Here is a 21,230-nt window from a genome sequence, read left to right on the forward strand (position 1 = left end):
AGGGCGCAGCACTGCACAGCAATCGCATCAGTTTTAGACAATGTTCAATTCGTTCCGCATATATTAATCGCAGTGAACCAGTGCGTACAGAACCTCCAAAAGCCCACCTGTGCAGATTTGTCTCGAATACACAGGATGTTTCACATAGCGTAAAAAAAAAAACTATAAAAATAAAAATCGTGTTTAAAAATCTACTTGTTTGAACACTATGGGGTCAACGCTATTTATCCCGTGGAAGATTTGCCATGACTTCTGAGCACTTTTATCAAATTTAATTCGCGATAAATTGAATTTTCCCGATTGATCTCCGGAATTTGCCAGCAGTGGAAAGCGCATGCCGAATTTACCCCCGTTCTATTGTTTGAAAAAAAAGGAGAAAAAAAAAACACTACCTCACGTTTTCTTTCACAAAGCACACGTCGGATTTGCCCCGTTGCATTGGGAAATTCGTTCCCTACTGCTGGGGGAATTGCTGGGGAAAAAATTGTGGAAAACTTCGTCTCGAGGAGCGCAAACTGTCGGCCGCGCTGAGTTCTCCGTGAAATTAATGCAAGACGCGGCGGAAGAAACACGGCCACCCGTCCCTTCCTATTTCCTTCTCGCTCTTATTTCAGATATCTTCGCGTTGCAACCGCGCTGCCATTATCAGCAGAAGCTTGGAAAGGAAAAGTGAAAGGGCAGGTACATGGCCTCCTCGCATCGCTTTTTCGGCCCCGATCTTATCGTTACATTTAAAGTTCGCGTGCTCCAACGCCGCATTGATAGGCTCGCGCGAGAGCTCGAGCCGAAGTGATGCATTTAACTTCCCCCAGGGCGTCAGTCGTGACGTTGCCCACCTCTGTGAGGCCGACAACGGCGAGCCCTTTCACCACCACCACCAACACCACCACCACCATTTAACGCGCATGATGAGACAACAAGAACTTGAAGATCGGGGCCCAGCGCGCGACTGGAAATTTGCGATCCTAGAAACCACGGTTTTCGCAATTTTTTTTCGGCTATTACCATTGTAGTAGCGAATTTATTTTGCAATAGAATGGGGTAAATCCAGCATGCGCTTTCAGTTTCTGGAAAATAAAATAAAAAACGAAAAACGTGAGCTTGACTTGGCAAATTTCGGAGTTCCGGGAATTCAATTTCTCGCGAACTAAATTTTAGAAACGTGCTCAGAAGTCATGGCAAAATCTACCCCGGGATAGATAGGGTTGACCCCATAGGGTCGAGACAAGTAGATTTTTTAATACGATCTTTTTTCACGTTAGGTGAAACACCCTGTGTATATATTTTTTAATTCCGTGTTCCACGAAGCAATTGTGGCTATGAGCAACGTACAGACGTGGACAGATGGATAGAGGACAGCGGGAAGGAGTGGGGGACAGGGTGGGTTAGTATGCGACTATTCGCCTGGAAAGTCTGCCGGAAAACCCAGGGAAAACCTCAGACAGCACAGCCGGTGGCGGAATTCGAACCCGCGTCACCTCCCACTCTCGGCGTGGAACGCGGTCAACCTATCCGCTACGCCACGCGAGCTGGTCGAATTTTGTCTATGCTGATATTTTTGCTGGGTGACAAAGTGAATTTCTTTTGTAATTCAAATAACTCCGGGATATTTGTAGATGCGCACGACAGCGTCGTCTGAAAAGGGAAAAAAAAAAAGCGATGTCGTTCGAAAATTCACCCCACAAAAGCGTGAGCCAGCGAGCTGAAATGGAGAGTTGAAATTTCCCGGGAAGCGCGATAGCTAGGATAGCTCAGGTGAGCGGGGCTTCCTACGGCGCGCACCCTCGCACTTCTCTCCAGGCTGAGGTCACGTGATGTGCCGCCATTGGTTTGCCGATTGGTGACGTCAAAAGCACTCTCAGTAGGAGAACGGATCTGCAAAAAGCGGGACTCAGTGGATGTTTGTCTGGGATATTGGCTGCGCGTGCGAGCATTGCTGCTTTTCGATGTGAGGATTCGGGAGTGCAGCGGATGCTCAATTCGGCGCTGAGAAGCACGCAGCATGCGCGGCCAGCCGGATTCGAACAGTCTGCCTTGTGATCTGCTGCAAACAAATCAGCTGGGATGTTTTTCCGCTAACGCCACATGCTTATATTCAAGTAAGTTGTTTTTTCATCATCAGCGCGCTACATGATACACCTGCGAACTGGCGCATGCTCGTCATGGGAGAGCAAAGGCTGCTGCGTCCTTTCATCCTGAAGGTGATGTGCAAAAGCAGAACACAAAGATGGCAAACGTTCACATTTGCATTTTCCTTGTTTTTGCTTCTGCATCGAACCAAGATACGCGACGGTGAACAAAAATAAAAATAAAAAGAAAGAAAAGAAAAGGAGCAGAAGCCATGGAAAACCTCATGCTGCGAAATCCCTTAAGCAATGAAACTCGACCCGGCGGCGGACTTTTTAAACGAATACGGTCAGTATGCGGAGAACCCTTTGTTTGAATAACGCTTGATGTCCACACAATTCCGTCAGGTTTGCACCGCATAGGAGAGCCTGTCCAAATATTATATTTTGTTTCGCTGCATTCGTTTTAGTATGCGAGTGATGAAAGCTTGGCTTGACGTATCTCTGACACATCACACACCTTGCATACCGAAACATGCAAGAAGGATCCCGTCGCCAAAATGTGAAGACGTGCTGAATAAACAACTCTGTAAATGCCGTACGACGCGTCGGCCAAATATTAGTCCGTGCGGCTTTGGTTCAAGATCCTGAGAGCAAGGCGATCCTTTTCATTATGTTTCCCGTTACGTAACCTAACAGAACGTAGCGACGTGGAGAGCATGGTTTAAAGTCAAAGTCACCCCTGCTGTTCCTCAATTCTTCAATATTTAATTGTTCGAGACACACGTGAGAAGCGACTTCTGCAGTGCAACAAATGCATACTCCATCGCGATCGCAGTACACTACTGATCCCGTACGTTCAACCAGTAATACAAGGAAGGGCGGCTTTGTACACTTGAAAAAGAGGATGCATATGTATTGGACGCTATCAAACGAAAAGTCGTAAAAGCTGAGTTGGAATATTTTAGTTGAGCGCAAACAATTTAGCCGACGACTCTCAGGTTTGAAACTCCCTCCTGAATCGTTGTATGCTGTCGTATCACCTGGATGTTCCCTAAGTGGCGCACAGACACGATGCAGTTGGACGCCAGCAGGAACGCGGGTTCTTACACAAACATCATTTCTGGATGGTCGACTCTTCAACACCAAATATCTGTTGACTGATATCCCGGCTGCTGTGCAAGATTTGGACCTTATACATCACGTAGAATAAATGCGTAAGCGAGGTTATACACACATATATACAACCAATGTTGCAGCACTCCTCGAGATCTAACTAGACATTGTGGTGTCGCGCAGAGCCGATATCGCGCGAGTGTACACTGTTAGAAGAAAAGGTATAGAAGGGGTATAACGAAGGTATAAACCAGGACTAAACTGCCATATTTATACCTCATCACCAACGTCTATACCCCGTTTAAACCATGTGGGAGGTATAAATCGTCGAGGCTATACCTTCCACGCGGGTTGAGGGTATAATAAGGTACTTCTCTCTTGCGTTTGTACCTTCGGTATTATGTATACCTTTACATATGAACCTGTGGTAACCAGATTAATTTGTGGTGGAGACAGTATACCATCTCAGCTAAGCAATAATTTAATTAGGAAACACAATCAGTAATACAGTTGCATCGTAAATAATAGGGGGAATGGTTTATAGCAGCGCGCTATTTGTTCCTGAAATAACAAAATCTACGCGTCCTCACTCATACAGTTGCGCGCCGGGCGAAGACGCCCCATATTTTGCGAAGCCATGGCGTATTATACCAGTATCTGTTCTCCGCCAAATCCTCCCACGTTGCTTTTTGCGTGGCGAGTAATCTGCACGAGCTCTCCTCGCCGTTTTACACCTCTACTCTGCGAATATGAGTTTGTGGGTTCGTTTGTGTGCGTACATGTCCAGGTATTGTCTTCGTCTTTTTCCTTCTTGCGGTAGTTGTTATTAAAGCACATGTCGCTCAATATTATTTTGTTCTAATTTATTTACGAGCTGGATCAGGAAAGTGCCACTCTTATCTAGTGCTGAAATAAATCGAACATTCCACTTTTCGAAGATTACACCCCGAGTTTGAAAATATACCTTCAAGGGGATATATGTTTATACCATTCGGTGCAAATAATATACCTTCATGCAGGTATAAAGTTACTATACCTCGAAGGAGGTATAGCGTTTATACCTCAAAAGGTATGCGCCCTGGGACAAGCCATTTATACCCTAAAAGGTATAAATATTTCTAACAGTGTAAGAAGCACCATGATGATCGCTATCAATAAAGGATTCTGGAATGGGATGCCTGGCTGAGCGGACACAACAGACATGTACTTGCATTCTGTCTGAGGATAAGCGTAAGGAATCTCCGGATCTCGAAAATTACCGTTTCCTAAATTTGTACGGTGCTTAACAGATTAAACCTCACAAAACTTCACCGCTCCCAAGAGTGTGCTTCAGGGGGTCTTCGTTCCGTCCTTGAGAACACTGTCTATGGTCCCCACAGGGTTCGAATTGTTAGCGAAACGTTTTAGTTGAGCGTTGTACGCTAGGGATAAGGTTGGACAATGCGATAACTGTTCTTCTGGTAAACATGGAGGGCAACGTCCCTTGCAGGCAATCTGGAATTCCAAGTCACTAGCGTGAGTCCGTGCTTTGACGTTTTGTTACATACGCCAGTGTATACAACGAACTTTAGAAACTGGTGTAATGGAATGTATGAAGAATACTGGCGGTTAACTATCTCGTCGGTTTTTAGTATCCGAGGGCCCACAGTTAGGTTTTTATTAGTATAGAGTTGTTCCGGAAAACTGGTCCGTTAATTCGTTCAATACGACGGACAGATTGTCACACGGTTTGCACCTTGCCATGTGTCCTGTTGAAATCGGAATTTCCTATGAATGAAAAATTGCACCAAGAACCACAATCGTTGATGTCAAGCCCTCTTGTCGGCACACACAGAAAGTGGCATCATACAATTTCGAGCGACGTGAGTAAGAATGGTGTTTCTGGATGATCGAAGCCTTCTTTGTGTGACAAAATGCACATCATCAGAAGTAATTACTCAAGAATGGCTTATTTGTTTGGCGTTCATAATTCCCTTCGCTATTCCGTGAATTTCCCTTTTTTTCCTTCTTCTTCTTTATTTGGTTATGTTCTATCATGGCATGCTCAGTGACAAGCATTCTAGCGGGTATCACCGCCCCGTCGGCAAGCTCCATCACTTGGTGTACCATATCACTTCGTCCGAGCTCACGCTTCATGAGGACTTTTAAGTAGGCGGCGGTACCGAGGACTTGGCATAGGAAAGTGATGGGTGGACCACACGGTGAATGGTTCTCTTTCTGTCTTCGCTTTCTTCGGGACCGTGATCAGGAGGCGTGGAGTGACTGATTTTACGGCTCGATGTTTCTGGCTCGCGTGTCGTTCGTGAGTGTCGTATAAATGAATACGGTACGTTGCGAGTGAGCAATCATACGCAGTACTTTTCTGCTGCTAATAGTGACGTTTACGAAGCGTTATTAATTCCTGTCGATCAGTTCCATTTAACCTGAATTCTTTCTGAAGTGTATGACGCAATATTCTTTGATGAGCAAAGGTGACTTTAATCTTTAACACTCTTCATGTTAGCATCTCTTTTTTGTCCTTGAACGCCGTCCAGCATCAGATAAGGGCTGGCCGATTAACGGATCAACCCTGCCGTCTAGTTGCACTGTGCGTCAATACTAGTACATTCGGACGCCCACCAGAACAAATACTGGTTATTCTGGGCTGTGATACACGTGTTGTTAGACTCAAGAGTGCACCTCGATCTACCTGGACAGGAGTAAGGCCATTTATCGAGGCTTTCATTGTGTACTTTAATCCTCACGATGAAGTGATTGACGTCAAGGTGTGTGAACTGTACATTCTGCCCTCAGCGTAAAACAGAGGAGGAAAAGTATTTAAAGCTCATATTCCAAGGACGCACGAGCCTTCGATATATTGTATCCGTATATATCGCATTGCCCCAGAAAAGAGCTTACTTCAACGAAGCGAAACAAATATTATGACAGTATCACACCATGTGTTGGATGATCAGTCGCACATGAACAAAACTTGATTTAGTTCACTTCTTTCACTTCGCCGTTACCATACAAACGTAACAGTACAGAACCTCGTAGTTGTGCATTAATTGCTATCATTATTATTGAGTGTCGAAAATGTCTTTGACATAGACTTTGAAATCACTTTCAAAACAAATGTCTTCGAAATGTCGAACGAAACGACAGCTGCAGCAGCAGTTGTCTTGCCTGCACCCTGCCTACAACCGGTTGTATCTGGTACCCTTCCATATGCCGCGAAAATATCTTTCACGCATTCACTTTGGTAACCTTACCAAGCCTTCTGAAGTCCGGAACGACGCCGTTGTGTGGAATTCCTGTGTAGACTTCTCCTGCGTTATGTCAATGCAGTTTCACGAAATAGGCCAATTTATTCGAGTAACTTGTACTACGCTCCCTATTATTCATTTCGTCAACATCAACATCAGCGAAATAATTTAGACAATCTCGTGCGGGGTTGAATACTCATATTCGCGCAAGCCAAAACATTGAGTTCAGCCAGAACACAGCCTCTTGTAACGACCCCAGTTGTACACCCTAGTGTTTTCTTTTCTTGGCGTTCGTTGCACGATATCAATGGTTGTACTAGTTTGTTTTTTGCCAACGGATTCCTCATTATGAACCCTGAAATGTATGTTGTTCTTAAAAAAGATAAAAAATTGCTAGCGCATTCGACGTGGTCAACATCGTTTGCGTCACGTAAGCGGAATGAAACTATAAATACAGACAGTTAAGTAAGTTATTGTCCGGTAAAAACAGGATTTTCCCGCATGGATGCTACCTTTCACCCCTGCATTTAATCAGAGTGTATAGAGTCGTCATCTTCGCAGGCAGTTCTCTACGCTTCGAGAGAAGCACAACTATGTTATGCGTATAGTGCACACAGCAGGGCAAAACCCTTTGCTAAGGATGTTTATGTTCGCATACACAATGCCAAGGCGTCTTCTACACTCTTAAAAAAAGGGTGCACTTTAACTCCTTTTTTGCCACATATATAACACCCTTTTGGAGAGTACAATTACGCTCAAAAGGATGTCTCCTAACTCCCTCAAGGGAGTAGCATAACACCTTTCTCCCTACTGGAGAGTAATATTACTCCCCGGCAGGGAGAAGGTGTTATGCTACTCCCTTGAGGGAGTGAGGAGACACCCTTTTGAGCGTAATTGTACTCTCCAAAAGGGTGTTATATATGTGGCAAGGAAAGGAGTTAAAGTACACCCTTTTTTTTTTAAGAGTGTAGGGCGTTGCACTGCATGCGTGGGCAAATCTCGATGCTTCCGTCCCAAGTAAAAACACGATAATCAAGAAGGAGGGTAAACAAAACGACTGCACCCGTGAAGTATGATCAATATGAAACACGCACACGATTCACACATTTTTCCTACACAACTGACCGCAGAGAAACCTGCTAGATTAGTGCACTAATTGATTTGTGCAAGGCGAACGACGCTTATATGACGTCACCTAGTCACGCAGCACCATCAAAGAAAATGAGCAAACAGGAACCGATCAGAGGCGTCTGAATATATTAGCCTCAGTTGTTCACATTGTCGACATTGTATTCTCTTTCTCCTTGAACCAATTATTTACGAACTTTCGTCCAAGTACGTGACCAAGACGTCCCACTATAGAGCGTGGTCCATTTGAATACTGTCGTTTCTCCACTGCGGAAGTGAAGGGAAGAGGTAAATGTCCTTCCACAAGGTTGATCGAAGGCTATTGAAAAGTTAAGTGCAAGATCTGCTATGGCATCGTGATGGTGCATATGAATCAAGACTCCTGTGAGTGGTTCTCCTCACCGCGACCCCATCCCACACGTGCTGACGCTCCAGCCCCGTCGGCCTTGACGGCGTCTTGAAGAGTACCATTCTACGAAATTCACCGGTAAACACTTGAGCAGGCGAGACTCCATCGCTTCTCGTGATGCCGAATTCTGTCGCAAAGGATCCTGCCAACGAACGGGATCCCTTGTTGTTTGTGGCGAACGATTGTTTTTTTTTTTCCTTTTCTTTTCTTTTTGTTCCTTTGTCCTCCTATTGTTCCACGCATATTTGGCCTCGTACGATATTTCATCGCTTCACTGCTTTTTGCCCTCTGTATAATTCACTACCATAAAGACAGACAAAAAGCGAAAAAGACGGTAGAAATGCCATACTGGAAAGCCTGAGTCTGGGCACAAACAGAAGGACGACACCAACGGAAGACTGAAGAGACGTTGTTGGGCTAGTTGGTGCATTGCTGAACATAAGGTAGCGCTGCTTGGACATCGACGCAGACTTGGCGGGAAGGCGCTTTCAACAAGTGCTCTGTGTCGATGTCCATGCAGCGCTACCTTATATCATATGTTCAACACAAGACTCAATCCAGCAAAAGTTTAATGTCGAAACCATATATCAGAAACATAAAAAAATACTGAATTCAAGTAACTCAGGGCAGAAGTGCTGACGCCAGGAATCGAACCTGGGTCTTCTGATTTCTTCTTCTTCTGACCGGAAATCATAAGATCCAGGTTCGATGCCTGGCGTCAGCACCTCTTTTCCCTGAGTTGTTTGAATTCGTTAATTTCTGGGCGTTCCAGTTTGTGTCGGCCATATCCGTGGCCTGCCTCCGCTAATTCTGGTTGTTTACGTCGTTTACACAAAAAAAATACATTCGTTTGCACTTTCGTACGTAGAAACCTGTGCCGACTGCCATGCAAGTGCAGTTTCCGCGTGTTCATATATCGTGTTAAAAGAACGTAAAACCTAGACCCGTAATAGGCCTATAGGAATTGGTGTGCTGTCCGTGTGGGCTCGCAAGCAATCCTGGCCAACGGTCTAATTTTTTTTCTTTTTTTATGATGATGATGATTGCAGTTTTTATTGCAGTTTTTTTTAAATCTACTACTGACTTGAAGAGTACGGGGCGGCGTTTCTTATAGGTTTTTGTTAGAGATCCGTGGGGCAGTGTATTGCTATATATACTGCAGACAGAGGTGTGTCAAAAACAAATGCTTCTTGGCCAAAAAGCCTCAGTAGTTAGAGAAATACAATGTAGACAAAGCGATTGTTAAAATTGCTCTCAGAGCCCCCCAGGGACAGCTCTCTCATATTACATCTCACACACCTTCTTATGATTGAACTTTGGATGTCGAACGAAATTTGCGCAGAGTTTCCAATCATTCCCATCTGCAGTCTTGCCAGCAATCTTTATACGACGTTCATGATTTAGTGACGCGCGGAAATCTGTGGAGCACTCCGAACTAAGCCGGGATCAGAGTTTCAAGCTCCGCTATACAGGGTGCTGCTGCCCGTAAATGCAACCCCGTATTCTATGCGAAAGGTGTCCCTGAGAAAAATTCGCCTTCTCACATGAACAGGGTTGTGTGGGCAATCGGGTCGGAGGGACTACCACCTGGATTGCATCTCAAAAGTCTGCAGCACGCAGCCGAGGAAGGTATGCTCGAACTCCATGGCGTGTCTCCTTTCTGCCGGTAACCTGATACACGGCATCTAGCTGGCGCGCTGGAGCCTTCGCATTTCTTCTTCCGTAGCCACTGAGCAAGCACAGCTCAATCGACAGTAAGCATTCTATAATGGCGTCTGGCAGATTGCAGATGCAAAAACCAAGGTGCTTGAGGAACGTGACTCGCGAGCGTCACTATTTTGAATACCATCACCATTAGTGTTCCGTTACAGTGACTAAGGCGAAAGGCAGGTAAGGAATCTGTCGCTTCTACGCAATGTAAATACAGCTTCTGGAAGAACGTGGGCGATGGATGAGCATCGCTTCTTCAATGAGATTGAGCGCTACAGTTTCGATGCGAGGTTCCCGTGGGCAGATAATGTGCGCAGACGTTGTCAATACTGATCTCTTTTTTGCATGAGTGTGTTATCATTATGAGTTCTTCAAAGTACAACGACAACATGCTATCGATGTAGTGCTTTTCTTACACGTGTCGCACAGGGGGGGGGGGGATATGTTTATTGCAAAAAGAAAGTGAAAGGAAAGGTTAGTCAGACGTAGGCCGACTTGCAATTCCTTTAAGAAAAAGAAAATAAGAAAAACTACACACGCATAAAAGGGGCCTTAGAGGCTGATTGAGAGGCCGGTGGCACGAAGAAAGCACAGCGATTGGTAATGCCGCTGATTCATTTGCAAGAAAAACAAAACGAACAATAAAAATACAGACTCGAATTTCTTGTAATTGATAAACACCTGTCAGCGTATCATTGCAATCAGTGTGCTGCTTGACCCTAAGCAAATCCCTCTTTGCCAAACTCGGCGATAAACGACGGCTTAGGGGACAGCACCGCCGACAGCCATCTTGTATCTTTATCATTCTATTCTTGTGCTCCCTGTCGCTTCCGACTGTGCACAACTCCTGTCCTCGCAAGCGAAAGCAATGAAGACATGAGCATACTCTACTCCTTTCTTCAATTGTGTGCCGACATGACGACAGCCGTCCACAAAACGGTGGCGAGCCCCGAGGTGGTCCCCCCCAACAAAGGCATTTGCGGGACGTTACAGTATGTGTCGTTTTGTTGCTTCTTGCATGGCTCAACGTGGATGCCACCAAATGAGATGCTCCTGCGAAGCAAGCACAAAAAGAAGCTACAGCGAGGAACAGCCGGCTGGCTACTCTACGTTCCTTGGCGCTTATCTGCTGGTCGAGAGCCTCGACCTTAGGAGTAGTACTTAATGGACTTGCTCGCGGCCCTCTTGCTGGTCGCTCCTGGAAACAATGAGAGAGTTTCCCCTCCCTTACTATTTCCGAAATTCTCCCGTCCAGCAGCCTTTGATCGCTTCCAAGTTTGTGAACGACCTATTCAGGAGCTTTGTGGCTTTGAGCCCGCCCGAGAATCTTCGTGAACAAGGCGCGTTTCTCCGTAGAACACTTTGCCGCGAATGGAGGGGGCATCCCTTCGGGATTCCGGGCGGCAATGAAATATGGAGTCCCATGCCGACGCGCGCCGTCCGATAGAGCCAGAAGTGGTTGGAAAGCGTTCTGTCCTTCCTTTCTTTTCTTGCTTGTATAAAAGAATAGTGTTTCGCACATATTTTTTTATCGGATGCGAAGCTCGACTGGTATCCGGGAATAATAATAAGAATAATCATACATTAATACATCCCGTTAAGGACAGCTCTCGTTGTACGGACTCTTTCCTTCAGTGGAAGGGAACACTGGTCCCGCCAGAGTTTGTATTAGAGAGGTTTCACAGCGTTCATAGCACCAAGGGCTTTATACGCGTGGAAGTTTATGCTTTTCGGACTGCTGAGTGCAGCTGCAACTTCTCAGAGATTCATGAATGAGGACTGAGGGCGTACGGCGGTTACGCAGAAGCTTACATTGACGACGTTGCTGTTTATCTTCGTGCCTAGTAAAGAGCATCTTAAACATCTCCGGAAATTTGAGCAGTCTAGACTGGAAGTAAATTTGCAATGAAGTAAGTTCGCAGACGTATGCTGAGGTACCACCGGCACGTAACTGTGTGGTAGTCAAAACCACTAAATGCACCACGTTTATTCTGTTTCCAGGATTGTTGCATTTTGATTGTAACGCTCGCTATCTGCTCGTATGACCTCCTGTGATATTAAAGACACTGCGAGTTCGCTAGCCACAGCTTCCAGTGGACAACCATTCACAGATGTCGCGGAGAATTAAGGCCGTAATAAATCAGTGCACACAATTCAATCCTTGTGGTAGCTTGCAGTTCGGTATTTACGCGTGACAATAAATCTGCGGAACAGTGAAAATAAAATGAAGTGAAAGAGAACAGAGCGACTTCCGTCAAGGTAGGACGACAAAGGTGAAGCGACGTCAAAGTCAACACGGGTGTGCCTTCTGTTTGAGCAGCACAAGCGGCAGAAAAGGTTGCGCGTGTCACTGCGCTCTTGCAATCCTCAGCCACATTAATCGACGGAAGGACGCTGGGTCAGCCAGTTGGCTCCGTTTCTCCGGTGCGTCTGCGGAACATACGGAGCCAGGCTGGACACTTCATCCTCCCGAGACCGGTGTGGGCACTTTGAAAATTATCTGTGCGGACAAAATACTATTAATCTGTACAGCAGAGAAGCAAAAGATCAGTGCGTTATTTAAAGGGGGCTGTGAGGGAGTTAATTTCATTGCTCAAGGCAATTGTTTCTTTGACACCGTGATGTCGCTGAATATGCCACCGCACAAGAGATAACCCAAGGAGGCTTCCAATTCAACAGTCGGACTGATGACTTGGCTTTAACCTCCACCCCCAAGTACTTCGTGACATTTCAGTACATTCGGATCAGTACTTCTTTATGTTTTCAGTACTCTGACTGTTTCGAAATATTCCATCTCTATTCGAGTCGATCGCTCCTTCGATCGCCCACCAGCCACAGTTTAGGATGGGCCACTCGAGAGGGCAATCTGAGTTACACGGTTACATGAGTTACATGGGTCGGGAGAAATAGTGACCGTAGGTGAACAAAAACAACTAAGCATTTTCTGAAAGACATAGAACTTGCGTTGCTCTGAACAACCTGTTATGATGTCAAGTTCACGCGTTCATCTGTTGAATAGTATTCCGACGAATACCCCGTATAGCTCTGGATCATGAAATGTTTTGCAATGCATGTACCTTCTTCTCGAGCAGCTGGACTATTTCCCCTCAAGAAGACGTCCATCTTACGACGATCGAGATTAGCGCGACTGTCCCTATCTCAGTCACAGTGCCGCTTAATACGAGCTGTTTAGCACCGCACATAGATAAGTGAAGGGTATAGTGTGTACTCGCTTTCAGGCACCCTCGCGATCAGAATTCGAAACATTTGTTTCTTATCTTGCTCGAGCACGTTGAGAGATAAAAGCACGAAGCACACTTGATGGAAAACGAGAGATTCCAAGTTTTGAGTGAGAGATTGCGTGGAACGCCCGGCAACAAGACGTTTGTTTGGTAGCGTACGTCGTCCGTATACTGTTTGCTGCTGACTGTGAACGACAGAGAGAGAGAGAGAGAGAGACAGAGAGAGAGAGAGAGACTCAAAACACGTAGCGCACTCTCGAAGAGCTGCACGTCTCGGAAGCGGGCATCGTCCACACGAAGTAAACACACTGCTCCGTGAATATTTGCTCAGCTGATTTTTTAGGGGCACTAAATCATTGATCTTTGTCAGTGAGTAATTAGTTGTATGGACGTTTCAGTATGCGAAACAATCTCGAAAGGAGACTCGTCTGGCAGCCTTAATTAGTATTTCGATTGGCAAGCTCTTGCAGTGAAGTTTTGTTGACAAACATCGTACACTAGTCGTACGAGAAACCCTACATGACGAGTATTCGAATTGGAACGACTAAAACCAAACGCTCGGGAAGTCCACGACGACTTATCCGTTGTGAATCATGATTAAAAGCGTTAAAACCCCAGTGCCGGGGAGCTAAAAAAAAAAGACAAGACACAGACACATTGCACTGTCAAAATGGGTTAAAGACTGGGCTGTTCGGTTTTCTAGAATCATGATTAAAAGCGTTAAAATCCCAATGCCGGGGAGAGCTCCCCGGCACCGGGGTTTTAACGCTTTTAATCATGATTCTAGAAAACCGAACAGCCCAATTTTTAACCCTTTTTTATCCGTTGTGTACTCGCAAAGTGACATTTTATGAAGGCGACTTTATTTGGCCACTTTCTGTTCACTATTGGAGGCTATTGGGCTCATTAAATTCACGGAGGTTGGAAACCGGTATACGATATACGTGCGAACTTCGCACGCCGTATATATCAGAAGTGGCTACAATTGTGTAGTTGCTTTCTTTAGCTATCCTTGTGTAACGCAGTAAAAGACACCGATGGGCAGAATGTGTTGAATGGGAAGATGCTTCTGTTTCCAAGGGAACCGTGCTTCTGTCCCGACAACCCCTTCGACACCTACGTTGAGCGCAGCCTTTGGAAGTGAAGGTACGTTAGTGAAACGCTGTACTGCAGTTTGCCCTTCTCTCTGCGTTATGTGAACCAACTGATGCACTGATTGTGGCCGACAAATATGGGGTTGACGAACAAAAGTATCATCCTGCCCCGGGTATGCGTAGTGAAAACATGTGACCTCACTGATTTTTCCCGGTGCAGAATTTCATCCGAGCTGTGTTCAGACCAAAGGAAGTGACATAAAGCCCTGCGATAAACGAGCAGGTTTCAAACGCCAGTGTGCAATATCACACTCAACAACGCGCTACGAATATAGTAGAGCTTCGCCATGTTCAGGGTTTTGGGTGGAGAGCTGTGCCGGTGGCTAGATATCCGACGTGTGTCAAGAATCCGCCACAGGAAAATCATAATCGTGTAACAATGTCCGCTCCGCATATAGCTCTCGTAATATTACATGACAACGAGCTTGGTAAACTAATATGGGGCTTGTACCTTGTCGTGTTAAACACACGTCTCACGAAAGCACCATTAGCTCTGAGCATATCAACAGGGAGTTTTAGGAAAGCGTAGGGTTCAAACCCGGCCGAGGAGGGCAGCAATGTGGGGGAGGTAAACACTGCTTCCGGCGCACGTCAAAAGAACCCCAGGTGGTCCAAATTATCCGCAGTCCTACCCTGCGACACGTGCAACATGTCGCCATACTATAGGCAGAGAAACATTACGCGTATAACGTCACGACACCATTATTAGGTATCCGGGTTCGAATCCCGGTGCCGGCTGTGCTGTCTGGGGTTTTTCCTGTGTTTTCCTAAGACGCTTTCAGACATATGTCGGCACAGTGCCCTTAGAAGTCGGCCCAGGACGCACATTCCCCAGGGCGTCAGTCGTGACGTAGCCCGCCTCTGTGAGGCCGACAACGGCGAGCCCTTTCTTCACCACCACCACCATTATTTAGGAAATCCCTTCTATTCCTACTCCGCATCGCTCCCAGTCAATGAGAAAGCAGCAACGTGATGTCAGCCACTCCAAAGGAACAACAACAACAAATACACTGAATCGAAAGGAATCAGGCGGTTGATTACCATGTTTTCGGAAACGTTATCGTAAAGCTTCTACGTTTTCCTAAAACTCCCATACTGTCCTCTCAGCGAAGCCTAATCAGCGCAGTACCCTAATCAGCGGTAACATGACCCTATGAGAAGACAGTCGTCGTCAAATAAATTGCATGTGATACGTTCACGGCCATTTCAATGGCGTGTGTTGTTACGTCAATTTTCTTTCTCAATCTCTATTAAATTTAAATTTAACGGTGCAAATGTCCAGGATAATAATGCCTCTGCTTTGTTTTTGCGCGTGAAAATTAGTTACATGTGCATAGTTACGCGATTTATTTGTTCTTACACACGCACGAAAAGCGTTGCGGCACAACAGTGTGTTCTACTCAAACCGCGACATGCTCGCGACATGCAAAAGCCAACGTGAGGGAAATATGAGCCAAATCTACAAGTTCTGCTTGCGGTTCTGCGGGACTACGTGTCTTGTCCGCATACATGTGCGCCTGAAAATGTCAAGTTACTTCTTGTATAAACAGTGTTACATAAACAATGTTAACCCGGGTGATATATTACTGTCTAGACTGCAGACATTCCACCGCGGCCACTGCACTGCCATTGTTTGACTGCAATCCTTTACAAATCATATTAGGGCCCGAAGGTAGCACGTAGTCGCCCTTCCTTTCCTAGGGCGGCATTTCTAGGTAGCAGCGAACCTCGCAGGAGCGGTAACCTGCTACGCATGTGCGTATAGAGAACACAACCTGGACAAACGTTGGGGTTGAGTATACGGCCCGTGTTCGTAAGTTTCTTTTTTTTTTCTTCTTCTTCTTCTTCTTCTTTCTCAATGCTACCGTCCCAGACGATAGTGTCTGCCAGCTGCCAAGCACTTCCGGGCGTAAATTCGTTTCGCCTGGGAAGGTGTTGCGGAATATTATTTTTATCTATATTGTTAACGGTGTGTACCCACGTGTACGTCTAGGCCACTGCATCCAAAGTTCAGCCGTCGACTTGTTTCCGAGGGTTAACGTAAAAAGAAGATAGACATTAGAGACACCGTTTGCTTACGTTTCTGTTTACATTACCCTTCACCGTCGTTTCTTTCATCATTCTTTGTCGTTCGTGAACGACTTTATGTGCTCTCACTTTTACTTGAGATAATACATGTCGGCTGGATTAGATGAGTACAGTCTTAGTTCTGTTAGTACAGTTAGTACAATTCTCAACGAAAAAAGAAGAAAAAAAAGAAAAGAAGTGCACGTCGGCAGTGCAAGCGATGCATTTAACGAAGCTAAACTCCTACAAAATACAGGCTTTGTGCGTTTTGTCTAGCGCTTTGCAACAGAACCTCTTTTTCTACACATGCTTTGAACGTTCAGGTCCCGTGTCAATGAGCCACACTGTGATGGAGAAGTTCGCGAGTGACTTACAGGTGTCAGCGACCCAAGATTTCCCCAATGAATCCCGTTCCCCCAAAATAAACACTTAAATAAGAATCAAGAACGACATGTTGCGCTTTCAACGAAAGGAGTAAATGCAGAACACAAAACTGGTGTTGTTCTTTCGAAATCCCCATTTTGTATTCACTCAGCCTACAGATGCGCTGGGCCAACACGCAACGGACACAAGTTACGACTTTTTATGGAAGTATTTTTGATATTATAGTACATTATCATTTATTCACCTTGCACGCATTCTATGTGACCAGTTCAGATTAGATTAGAAGGACAACGAAAAATATAGGGATGTTAGCCCCGGCGGTCGGGTCTGGCTACTCCAACACTAGAGACTGGGGAAATACAGCGACTACAAAGGAAACACACGCGCACACAGACACAGACACGCACGCACGCACATAGCAGCGAATCTTAAAAAAAAAGCCAAATAAAGAAACCTGGACAACAGGACAAATGAGACACAAACAAGATCAAGGCCTTAAAGGAAGAGAGAGAGATTTGATAGAGATCAGCCTGAACAAATTTCCAAACATATTGGGTCCAGTTAAAGTTGTACTTAGTTGTGTATTTATATTCTTAGCTCTGATGAAAAAACCGTAAATGAACGAACTTCGGATTCAAAGCAACTAGGCTCCATTGCGCTTTGTGACTAAAACTTTGCTCCCTTCTCCCTACAAATGCTTCCCAGGAAGTGAAGGCCGCTACAGAACAAATGCCATAGTTTTAGGGGATAATATTAGATACCTGGGAATGTATCCAAGGAAAAACTATCGTGTTGAACGTTGAGCCAGATTACAACGACGAAGCTGCTAGTGTTTATAGAGATAGGCAGTTTCTTATACATTAAAGACACTCGCGTAACCCTTCGATGCACAACTCAACTCAATATATTTTCATTGAAGTATTTCATATAGTAAAGAGTATGAAGCAGAACCACTAGCTAAGCTTGCACTTGCATTCCAGTTTTGCGATAACTTTTGTCAGACGTGGGAAATTTTCAAGCTTATGGCTGCAAAGAAGTTTGAGTATTGTACTAAAGTAATAGAGAGTTTGAGTATTGAGTAAAGTACCATGATATATGACAATGGTATATGAAAGTTGACGGGCGCACAACACAGCCACAGAAACATTAACAAGCATACAGCACTAGTTAGACAAGACCACGAACATTGTACAAGAGCACTCCCTATTGTTCTGTAGCACTTCATCTCTGAACACAAGCAGTTCCAACATGTCGAAAATTAGCAACAAAAATCTAAATCTTACCATGAAGCCGGATCGGATTCTTGGAACTAAAATAAAAACCACACACAAAAACTTCCCTTTTCTCCACATCGTCAGCGTGCGGCATACAATTCGGAGTTATCGAGCCTCCATCACTGACGTAACGCAACCGTATCTGTGGCCACCATATCCATCGGCTCACAGAATATTATGCTCTGCTCCTCTTAACGATTTGTTGACAAGAGCGTCTACGCACAATGTCCCGCATCACACGTCAACGGTTAACTAACCAACGACAGGGAGTCGGAACAATGTCTACCGCGGCGAACTGCCTGCGGCCCGCTGTCTATTGACGCAGGTTGGGAGGGGAGCCCCGAACTACCTGAATGCTGCTACGGATACCTATAAATTCTTGTGGCCGACAGTTCAAGGACGGGTACCCCTCCACCAGGCAGAGCACTACAAGCCAATAAAGATGTCTTGGGTCTCCTTTGAGTTTTTATGAGCCAGCCTCATCGCCAGCACCGATCCTTCGGAAAACGTGTTGGTAGATGACGGCCGGAAGTTCCTTTTGTTCAAATGCAAGGTTGAGGGACATTTTTGTTGCATTACACAGTCATAGCAGCAATTTACACCTCGAGGTCGTCATTATTGGTGCACATTCGAAACAGCTCTCACCATCAACATGTGACGTGCTTCGAACATGTGAGGTCGACAGGCATAAACTATAGAACAGTGCCGAATGTACCTCGTGATATGTACCATCCTTAAAATTTTGCCTGAGTGTCTATCTCTGCGAGGAGGAGGTCAGCAAGAAGTGCTAGCATGCTTTGACTACTTTGAACGTACAGACGTAGAGGTCATAACGACTCCGCTCACCTACGCACGCTTGCAAAGCGGTTTCAGAGGCAAAATAATTTTAGTAATGGTACAAGATGTTATGGATACCGCACTAGCAACACACGAGGCTCGTTTACATGGTAACAACATTACTGCACTACAACTATGTAAAAACAGGTCGCTAAGAAGGCCACGTGGAATAGTTTACTCTTTCCTTAGCTGAATAGACAGAAGCACGATGCCTCCACAGAGAAGAGCAGCAGCATGAGCAAAAGCATTCACAGACGCACGAGTGACAGCACTAATTATTATTTTAGAAGAATAACACCACGCGTAGCGTTTACCATCTGCCAAGCATTCGATTAAGCAAATTCGATGTCTTTCGGCTAACGAAAGCCTTCGCTGCACTGCTGCCAGCAGCAGTCGTTTGAGGTTTTGCGGCTTGTCTTTAGCGGATACAGGACAACTCATTCACCCACCGGCGTGGAATTAATCCTTTCAAATCTGTCAGCGTAAGCCCTCCACCGGTCAGACCTTTGAACTCAGAGCTCAGTGTCCTTCTGTCGGGAACCTGTCCCCGGCCACTCGACATAATGAGGGGTGCTCTCGCTCCTTGGCCGTCAACAGAGGTAGACGCCTAAGAAGCCGTTGAAGCCGAGGAAACATTTCACCGTGACGCCGAAGAGCATCCAATGCGCTTCGCGGACTACGGTCAGCATTTGCAATTGAAGGACGCCACTTGTCAACGGCTCAATAATCTTTCCGCTCATCGACGGAAATGCTTGCGCTAGGTGGCAACAAATGAGATAAACGGGTTGAATGATGAACAACATTGAAGTGAATTTCGCCTCTTCCTCACGCAGGAGACACAAAGAGAAATGATGAATGACCTACTCCTGTGGGAAAGAGCTGAGTAGGAAGAGCCCTTCTCGTTAGAGTGGCGAAGAAAGGATTTTGCGCGTTTTGAGGCATTGTAGTCTTCGCCGCTCTCCACTAAATAGATGCAGTGTACTCATAGGTTTTACAACCGTTAGCGACTTGTTGTTGCTGGTCGTGACGGCCGCATGGTCGTTTGTCTTTGGAGGCCATGCGTGTAGTTTTAGGAAAAGCTACGGTATGTTGCTTCCTCTTGCACTCTTTGCTGAAAACAAGCCACCAGTACGCGCACCACTAAGTGCAAAGACGAGCAACACTCGGTTTCTTCCAGTTGCGATTGAGGTTAGGAGCAGTGTGTTGGGGAGCAACTCCCGATAGTGTGTTCAGTTTTCCCCTGTTCCCCAGCATCTCCTGTAGAGAGCGACCGTTTCCTTTTTCGTTACGAACGTGATTACGCATAGCCTCAGATATAGCGCCTGTTGAATGATATCTACTCACTAATAATAATAACAATAATAAAAAAACGCCCAGCAACGGTTGACGAAGTCTTCGGTGCGCGCGACGGGAGTCCACCAGATGCGAGGATAAAGCAAAGCACAAACCTGTACATTCTATTGCCCTATAAACTCACCTCCCGTACAAACAAATGCCGAAAGAGTTTTTATGCTGTGGCCAAGCTCAGGTCTGGTCGGGTTTTAAGGGAAGATAACTTTGAGGTGGTAACATTCCAGTAATAAAAAGGCAGCGATGAAGGATTCTTTATCGCCCTGAAGTCGTGTGCGTCGCATTCCTTGCGTGCTTGTTCGTTTACGACTAGATTTTAAGCAGCTTCTATACTGCATGTACATAAAACTTTCTTTTTCCGACAGGAATCTGCCTCCAACGTGACATAATGACCCCTATAGGCATATTAATATAACCCCATAAACTGTTCACGGATCACAGTTGTCTCGTGACGTAAAGCCCCGAATGATGAATCGTCACATGTGTGAATAAGAAGAAAGCGAGTTTACCGTCTTTTGTGTCATAATTAATTACCGTTTATTTACTATAACCATTGGCATCGCTTGAATCTTACGTCCTTCTTGCTACAATCTATTTCTTTCTTTCTCTGCTTCTGTTTTGCAAAGGCGAATCATTTACTACATCTCGTATGAAACACTACCGGCCGTTTCACTACCGCAGAGTCACGAAGAACGCCGAAGAAACAAAGACCGAAGAAAAGAACCCTGCAAAGGCTACTCGTGTAAACGGACCATAGTCAGTGGTTCCGTACACGGCCCGCGTACGGGGGAGCGAAAAGACAAACCGTGTCACATGTTAGCGCAGTCAACTTCAAACGTTTCATAATGGTACTGACGTGCCTCACGTCATTCGAACACTACTGACATGCACCTGTGATACCGACGTATCTGCAATAGACCGCGTGGGATACTCTGGTGTTCAAACTTCTCCTTCTTATTTGCCGGGGGATAAATATACCGGCGCTCTCCACAAGAGACTGGTTTGGAGACAAGTGATCATGTAACATCTGTAAAGGCATTGAGATGGCTGCTGCGATAACTATGCTTTCTACGAAATGGGCGAGAAAACGCTTGTTTCGTCTGAAACGTAACTTTCGATATATTTATGGGTGACGTGACATTCCGTCAGCCGGCGCCAGCAAAGGCATGCCCTAGTCAAGATAGCATTTCTACCACTATATATATATTTTTTTTTTCCTCGCAGCTGACCTTTCGGGATGAACCATGC

The 21,230-nt window shown here is 45.6% G+C and overlaps 1 protein-coding gene across 1 annotated transcript in view; it reads left to right on the plus strand.

Moving 5' to 3' along the window:
- The first annotated feature begins 1,857 nt into the window (after positions 1-1,857).
- Positions 1,858-21,230, plus strand: part of LOC135377679 (fibroblast growth factor 17-like) — a 47,256-nt gene continuing 27,883 nt past the window's right edge. Inside the window, exon 1 of the mRNA XM_064610271.1 lies at positions 1,858-2,099. Coding sequence (XP_064466341.1) covers positions 2,086-2,099 — 14 coding nt within the window. The 5' untranslated portion in view covers positions 1,858-2,085. The remainder of the gene's footprint in view (positions 2,100-21,230) is intronic.

The sequence above is a fragment of the Ornithodoros turicata genome, chromosome 1 (genome assembly GCF_037126465.1).
Source record: "Ornithodoros turicata isolate Travis chromosome 1, ASM3712646v1, whole genome shotgun sequence".
Classification (NCBI taxonomy): Eukaryota; Metazoa; Arthropoda; class Arachnida; order Ixodida; family Argasidae; genus Ornithodoros; species Ornithodoros turicata.